An 8,173-nucleotide genomic window follows, 5' to 3' on the forward strand; every position below is an offset into this window, starting at 1 on the left:
AAAAGTGAAGCCGCCAGGGTTTTGGCGCGTCGGCTATGGCAAGGGGGGGGTAGTTTTTGAGAGAGAAGGGGAATATGGGGTGGATGTGTCACTGTATGGTGGACTAGTAGAGGACAAGGGCGGCCCTCGTGCGTGTCCGTGCAAACATAAATTCAATCCAAATTTATGTCGAAAATGAGACATGAATGAACTGTTTGCGTCGTCACGACGGACCGCGGTTTATGTTTGTTTCAACCCAAAGTGATGCATACAGACAAAATGCGTCGGCGCGGTCGAGTTGCCCTCGCTGACACCTCTCCACTAGCCGTCGACATGCTGCCCACGGTTGGATCTCCTGACTGAACGTGGAAGGTCCTGGGTCTGTACACATGGCGGCCCGTCGGTGTCCTCCCATTAATGATAGGGAAGTCAAGCGTGTCTGAGTCCTGGTGGGGCCCAGCTGTAAGTCTACTACTCCTAGCGATAGAGATAGAGTATCTGTAACCTTGACACTAATTAGTTGTTCGCGGTCAACTGTGACCTTTCCCCTTGCTCTTCCAGCGATCTTTCTAGCTCCGGCTCCGGGCATCACATTTGGTAGCGCAGAGCAGAAGGCGCTCGATCTGGTTCATCGCTCATCGCAGCACAGGTAACAAACACCTCGATCGAGAGGTTCAATCTCACCACCACTCGAGCTCCTGCCGTGCATCTGTCCGCTCCGCCGCGCGCGCTTGACTTTCCCAAGGCCGGCGCCCGCGAGGTGCTCGCCGCAATGCCTCCAAGGAGCAGCGCAGAGCAGCCGTGGACGAGCCGAGATTCCTGGCAAGATTGCTTCTTTCCTCTTCTTCTTCCCCACACGGCTGGGCGGTGTCCATTCGCGTAGTCCTTGGCATCCGGAGCCATTGCCGCAGAGGAAGCAAGCGGACTCCGCAAGCAAGCCATCCGATTCCTCGGCATCCCAAGCTTCCCTCCGCGTCGCGCCGCACACGGCGGGACACGCGCCGGCCGGTGGCGCTGCCGTCCGGTCCTTATATGCTTCCCTTTCGCTTCATGCCCAAGCTGTCGCCTGGTGGTGGTTAGGTAGGGTCCTTCCATTCGTATCGTTTCTTTGCTTCGCTCCCCTGCCTTCTGCCAGCACAGCACGCCCACCGACGCCGTAGGAACCGTAGCCCCGCCCGCCGTCGCCGAGCCGCCTGGGCTTGCAGATGATATGATGCGGCGCTGCGGGTGGCTTTCGCTTCTCTGCCGCCCCCGCCGGGGTGGCCGCGCCGCCGTCTTGCCGCCGCCCAACCCAGATCCACCGCCTCCCCAGCCCAAGGTATCGATAGTACTAGTAACCAGTAACAGATTCTGCCTTCGTTTCTTGCTATGGGCGATGGGAAGTACACTAGTATCCAATTTAGTATTGTTTGACACTCTTCTCCTTGGTCAATCGGTCATCTATTTGATTGCCCACTGAACAAAGATTCAGGATGATTCGGTGCCACTGGTAGGAACTGGAGAGCACGGCGCTAGTCTTACAAATCACGCCTCTGCTCTTCTTTGCACTTGATTTGCTGGAGACCTTATCAAGTCAAACGCTTCATTCCACATGCTCCTTGCTGTTTCTGAATTTCCTACCACTTCTCGATGGCTCTTTAGGCATATGTTTCAAAGGAAATTGTTCTCGAACGACGGAGGGGCACCAAAGTGCGCACCAAATTATAATCTGACGCATGTGATGAACACCGGCTGAATTCACAAAATAGTTGACAACATATACCTTTGTCCAAAGCAAACAAAGGAAAAAATTGCTTCTTCGGACGAGTGGTTCTTCCTTTCTTCTCTTGTGCAATCTTTTCCAGATTTTTAGATCAAATTCGGTTCATCTAGTTTGACAAGTTACAGTTTTCTTTTAATAAGTATTGTCTATTGTACATGCATGTTATATTCTTAGCCAAGGCTCCTCTGTTATAGCTCATGACATTGAATTTTGCCACATCCAAAATTAATTACTATGCAATGTTGAGCAGGGAGAGGAGAATCACAGCGCTTCTGACAAAGTTATCATGGAGAACATTCTACCAAACGGTGATTTTTCTGAAGATCTATGTTTATGGCATTCGAACGGCTGCCATGCGTTTGTTGCCGTTGAAGGGTCTGGTTACCATAATGGTATAAAGCCACATTCAGGCTCTAAATATGCTGTGGTTACTCATCGCACACAGACCTGGCAAGGGCTTGAGCAGGTCTTAGAAAACATTAGTGCCGGTACCAAATATATTGTTACTGCCTATGTTAGAGTTCATGGGGAATTTCATGAGCCTGTTGGAGTCCAGGCCACGCTAAAACTTGAGGGAGAGGGGTCTCCTACCAACTACCATTCCATTGCAAGGTACTTCAACTGGAAGGTGCTATTTATTGCCTTATATGATGCTATATCAGTACCATTTGTTTATCAAGGGAAATTGTTTGACCAGGATTTTGGCCTCACAAGAATGCTGGGAGAAGTTGGAAGGTTCGTTTGAGCTTACAACTATACCAAGCCGTTTGGTGTTTTATCTTGAAGGCCCCCCTGCTGGTGTAGACTTGCTCATAGATTCAGTTACCATTTCCTGCAAGGTATGTTTTTCAACTCTTGTATATGTTTTGTTTTGCGGGAACTCTTCTATATGCTTGTGTGTGAAGTGTGAACCAATCTTGTATTGCTAACGAATAATGGCAATCATGCCTTAAATTCTGATTTAGCAACATGTTAATCAGTTGGGACCACATTTCTCGGTGCCCATAGAAAAGGAAGCAACATCGTCTGCTACGACTAACTTATGAGACCCTACAACTGCAATATATTTCGCTTAACCGTTCAGCACATGTACTACAAGTATTGCCACCATAGTTTGTACATTCCGTATGCTAATATTTTATTCTTAACACCAGCTACTTCTGTATTACCAATCGATTAGATTATGTGTGCTTTATTTTCCTAACTAGTTCAAATTTCTGCAGAAAGCAGAGAGCAAGACTTCTTCATTGATTGGTGGAACAGCAAATATCATTTTAAATTGTGATTTTTCCGACGGCCTTCAATCATGGCATCCTATCTGCTGCCACGCGTATGTGGCATCACAATGGTCTGGTTTCCTTGATGGTATTAGAGGGGACTCGGGAGAGAATTATGCTGTTGTTTCAAAGAGAACTGAACCCTGGCAAGGTCTCGAACAAGATATTACAGACAGAGTATCTGCTGGTACAGTATATGCAGTTTCGGCGCGTGTTAGAGTTGATGGGAATATCCATGGCAAAGCTGAAGTCAAAGCAACCCTGAGGTTGCAAAATCCAGATGGATCAACACACTACAATCCTATTGGAAGGTACTGTTTTGAAGTTCTTTAACAGCAATATTCTAACCATACCAGTTACCACCACCCCTAATTTGTGGTAGAACCTGATGTGGCAGAGTACTAGCCTCAAAAGAAAAGTGGGAGAAGTTGGAAGGTTCTTTTTCTTTGACAAATATGCCAAAATCCGTGGTTTTTTACCTTGAAGGGCCTCCTGCTGGGGCGGATCTTATTATTGATTCTGTTACTATTGCTAGATCTGAACAGAAGCAGCCAAAGGTGAGTGCTTTTCTATGTGCATTTGTTTTACCCATTCCTGAACAACACATGTTACAATTCAATTGATAACCTGCTACCTCAGGAGTTAAAGTTTAACTAGAATTTACTGCATGTTATGCTTGAGGCATTGAGGAGTTCTGATAGTCTTTACATTCTAATATTTTTGGTGCAAAAGATCGATTTTACCAAGTCTTCTTCTATTAATTTTTGCAATTTTCAGCTTGGATATGCAATCATACTCATTCTCATCTATCTGTATATTCATGTTCTTGTATGTGTGGTATGGAATCATGTTCTTTTCTTGCGATGCTTTTGACCTGTTACTCTTTCATTTGAAGGAAGTAAAATCAATAAGTGGAGTCGAGACTATTATCAAGAATCCTCAGTTTGCAGAAGGGTTAAGCAATTGGTCTGGACGAGGATGTAATATCTGCAGGCATGAGTTCACTGCATATGGGAATGTAAAGCCCGTAAATGGCAGCTACTTTGCTTCAGCAACTGGACGGGTTCACAGTTGGAATGGCATACAGCAAGATATCACAGGCAGAGTGCAGAGAAAAGTTTCTTACGAGATTAGTTCTCCTGTTCGCATATTTGGCAGTGCTAATGAGACTGAAGTTCGGGCTACTTTGTGGGTACAAGAATATGGCCGTGAGCAATATCTATGCATTTCAAAGTAAGTATGTTGATTTTATTATTTACATGCTTTCTTGACAATGTTATCTTATATTCCGTTACAAAATGTTATCTTCTATGGTCATAGATATCACTGGTTTACTAAATGGCACTTGCTGAGGGGGTATCTTACAGGGGTCACATATATCACTGGTTCACTAAATGTTATCTTATAGGGGTCACAGATATTACCGGTTACTGATTTTTCTGTTATTAACATAGAAACCAGGCCTCTGATAAGCGCTGGACACATTTGAAAGGAAAGTTTATCCTTCATGCTCCCTTCTCCAAAGTTGTCCTCTTTATAGAGGGGCCACCAGCAGGAATTGACATCCTTGTAGATGGCCTTGTTCTATCTCCTGCAAGAAAACTTGATGCTGCTCCACGCCCAAAAATTGAGGTTTGTAAGCTAATTACTAAATTAAATTATGTCCCCCAGGAGCGTGTCTTCAGATGTCTCAACTCGTGTGTATACAGTAGTTGTGTTGGTAAACATTTCTCAATGGATCATGATTGTTTGGATAGAAAGTTTTGGCCATTTCTTTCGAACTCAAGTATTCTTTTTTTCTAATGGAATGATTTGCTTGTATTTCAGAATGTTCTGTATGGAGCTAATATCATGCAGAATAGCGCTTGCTCTCGCGGGCTTGCTGGGTGGAGTCCTATGGGTTCATGTCGATTGAGTATCCATACCGAATCACCCCATATGCTATCTTCCATCCTGAAGGACCCCTCTAATCAGAAACATATAAGTGGTCGCTATATCCTTGCTACAAACCGCACTGATGTGTGGATGGGCCCTTCTCAGGTGATAACAGACAAGTTAAAGCTACACACTACTTACAGAGTCTCTGCCTGGGTACGAGCTGGCTCTGGAGGACATGGCCGTCACCATGTCAATGTTTGTCTTGGTGTAGATGACCAATGGGTTAATGGTGGGCAAATAGAAGCTGATGGGGATCAATGGTATGAAATCAAAGGAGCATTCAAGCTTGAAAAGAAGCCATCTAAAGTTATTGCATATGTTCAGGGTCCCCCTCCGGGTGTTGATATCCGAGTCATGGGTCTCCAAATTTATCCAGTTGATAGGAAAGCACGTTTTGAGTATCTTAAGGACAAATCAGATAAGGTGAAACTCCCCCCACTCCCTTCAACGTTTTTCATGTTAGGATCTGAGTTTGACGTGCCTACACAAGCATATTAAGATATCTTTTTTCGCCCAATATCATTGTTAAACTGAAAACTTTCGCCTGCTCATCATCCATTGGTTGCTTATAACCGCGATGTTCTTGAGAATTATTAAATTCATTTTCTGAATTCTTTTGTTAGGTAAGGAAGCGTGATATTGTTCTGAAGTTCCAAGGATTAGATGCTGCGAATGTTTTCGGTTCAGCTCTCAGGATACAACAGACTGAGAACAGTTTTGCATTTGGGTCATGCATAAACCGAAGTAACATTGAGAATGAGGATCTTGCTGATTTCTTCGTGAAGAATTTTAATTGGGCTGTATTTGAGAACGAACTGAAGTGGTACTGGACAGAGGCGGAACAAGGGAAGATAAATTATAAAGACTCCGACGAGTTGCTTAAATTCTGTCAGAAACATAACAAACAAGTTCGTGGCCACTGCTTATTCTGGGAAGTGGAAGATTCAGTGCAGCCATGGCTTCGATCACTGCATGGACACCACTTGATGGCTGCTGTACAAGGTCGTTTACAGAGCCTACTGTCAAGGTACAAAGGCCAGTTTAAACATCATGATGTTAACAACGAGATGCTTCATGGATCTTTTTACCAAGATAGGCTTGGGACGGATATCAGAGCTCACATGTTCAGGGAAGCCCATAAGCTTGACCCTTCAGCAGTCCTCTTTGTCAACGACTACAACGTCGAAGATGGATGCGATTCGAAATCCACCCCAGAAAAGTTTGTGGAGCAGATTGTCGATCTCCAAGAGCGGGGCGCCCCAGTTGGTGGGATCGGCGTGCAAGGTCATATCAGCCATCCAGTGGGAGATATCATCTGTGATTCTCTAGATAAGCTAGCGATACTGGGTCTCCCTATTTGGATCACTGAACTGGATGTCTCGGCGGAGAACGAACACATCCGAGCGGATGATCTCGAGGTGTGCCTCCGTGAATGCTTCGCCCATGCCGCTGTGGAGGGGGTGGTCCTCTGGGGGTTCTGGGAGACGTTCATGTTTCGGAATCATGCTCACCTGGTCGATGCTGATGGAACAATCAACGAGACCGGCAAAAGGTACCTTGCTCTGAAGCAGGAGTGGTTGACCAAAACTGATGGTGACGTCGATCACCATGGGGAGTTCAAATTCAGAGGCTACCATGGGTCATACACCGTAGAGGTAGCGACGCCCTCGGGGAAGGTGACTCGATCATTTGTTGTTGACAAGGAGAACCCTGTGCAGGTGGTTACCTTGAACATTTAGCTTGTATCATATGAAGTACTTTCTACACTCAAGCAGTGTGCACTGTACTGAGATTTTTCGGTTTCATGCCATATGTTCACAGTTTACCTTATATATGTTGTAACGGGAGAAAAAAAAAAGTTCCTTCTACCATGTCTCTAGCTTATGGACCCGTGCGTTGGAACATCATAAGAGGAAAAAAACGCTTAATTTTATAATTTCACATATTTTTTTTCTAGTTGTGTACAGTATATCATAAGGGATATGGACAAATAGCGCTAAAATAATCAATCGGTTTTAAGAAAGTGGTGGTGCATGAGATTCATTGGATTTGATCATGCAAGTCAAAGACAACACTGGTCCAGAAATAATCCATATATCAACAGGGCTAAATTCCAGTATATCCTTGCAATTACTAAGCTCCATTAGAATATAGACCTTTTTTTAGACAATCTTACAATAAGACCTAGGAAAGCTTCAGTTACAAGTACTGAGAAATTACTTTTTTTTTGAGAAATTACTAAGCTCCCATGGAATAGAGGCCTAGGAAAGCTTAGTTTTCCCCACAAAGTGGACCTGTCTGTAAAGGGTTTGGTCGGCCGCAAAACAGTATCAGAATCGACACGGCCATGGCCCATGTAGCGATGTGTGTATATTACGTTGACAATTTTTGATAAACCGACCTTTTATTTGCCAGAATTTTCTATTAAATACTTTCCTTTTTTTATAAAAAATATGATTGCAAGCAAACACGTAGGTTTGTGGACCATGTGTATTGCATTGGCGATTTTCCCGGTTTGTTTTTTCAGCCAAAATTTCTAACTTCATCTGTTTTTTATTGAAACACTTTGAATTTTTCCAACGATATTAAGGAATTAATCCCTCCGTTCCTAAATATTTGTCTTTTTAGACATTTCAAATGGTTACAACATACGGATGTATGTAGACATATTTTTGAGTGTAGATTCACTCATTTTGCTTCGTATGTAGTCACTTGTTGAAATGTCTAGAAAGACAAATATTTAGGAACGGAGGGAGTGCATTTTTTTGAATTTCGATTTTTTCACAAATTTAATAATTTACAACGAATTTAAATAATATTTGGAAATTTGGAAAATTTCATGAATATGAAAATACAAGAATTATAAAAAATGTCCAGGAATTTTTTGAGATGGTATTATTTAATGTTCGGTGATTCAAATACTTTTGAATTTTAAAATTATCCGTGAATATGAAAAAATATTCATGAATATTAAAATTTCCACAAATTATAAAAAATGTTCACGAATTTAAAGTATGTCCCTGAATTCCAAAATGTATCCATAAATTTATATTAACGAATAAAAATATAAATAATATAAACACAAACAGAAAATTAAAAATTAAAATAAAAACGAGAAAGAAACCCAATAGAGAAAAAGGAAAAGGAAAGAAAACGGTAAAGAGAAAAAACCCGAAGGGAACCTTCCCAAAATCAGAAGGATCGTCCTACATGACCG

At 43.0% G+C, this 8,173-nt stretch overlaps 1 protein-coding gene across 2 annotated transcripts; it reads left to right on the forward strand.

Moving 5' to 3' along the window:
- Window positions 1-474: 474 nt before the first annotated feature.
- Window positions 475-6,827, forward strand: LOC125535787 (endo-1,4-beta-xylanase 1-like). Of its 2 annotated transcripts, none has more exons than XM_048698862.1 (9): window positions 475-628; window positions 1,992-2,353; window positions 2,439-2,580; window positions 2,965-3,329; window positions 3,416-3,575; window positions 3,914-4,251; window positions 4,473-4,650; window positions 4,846-5,379; window positions 5,580-6,827. In XM_048698862.1, the coding sequence occupies exons 2-9, from the start codon at window positions 2,028-2,030 to the stop codon at window positions 6,693-6,695; spliced, it is 3,159 nt and encodes a 1,052-aa protein (XP_048554819.1). In that variant the 5' UTR covers window positions 475-628; window positions 1,992-2,027; the 3' UTR covers window positions 6,696-6,827. The 2 variants fall into 2 exon arrangements, with proteins under 2 accessions (XP_048554819.1, XP_048554818.1); XM_048698861.1 differs by lacking the exon at window positions 475-628 and adding an exon at window positions 1,031-1,297.
- The last annotated feature ends 1,346 nt before the right edge of the window (window positions 6,828-8,173 follow it).

The sequence above is a fragment of the Triticum urartu genome, chromosome 2, assembly GCF_003073215.2.
Source record: "Triticum urartu cultivar G1812 chromosome 2, Tu2.1, whole genome shotgun sequence".
Lineage (NCBI taxonomy): Eukaryota > Viridiplantae > Streptophyta > Magnoliopsida > Poales > Poaceae > Triticum > Triticum urartu.

Coding starts and splice junctions, on each gene's coding strand:
- LOC125535787 (XM_048698861.1), top strand. CDS start 1,190: ATGATGCGGCGCTGCGGGTGGCTTTCGCTTCTCTGCCGCCCCCGCCGG. Junction 1,298..1,991: donor CACCGCCTCCCCAGCCCAAG/GTATCGATAGTA, acceptor AATGTTGAGCAG/GGAGAGGAGAATCACAGCGC. Junction 4,252..4,472: donor CAATATCTATGCATTTCAAA/GTAAGTATGTTG, acceptor TTATTAACATAG/AAACCAGGCCTCTGATAAGC.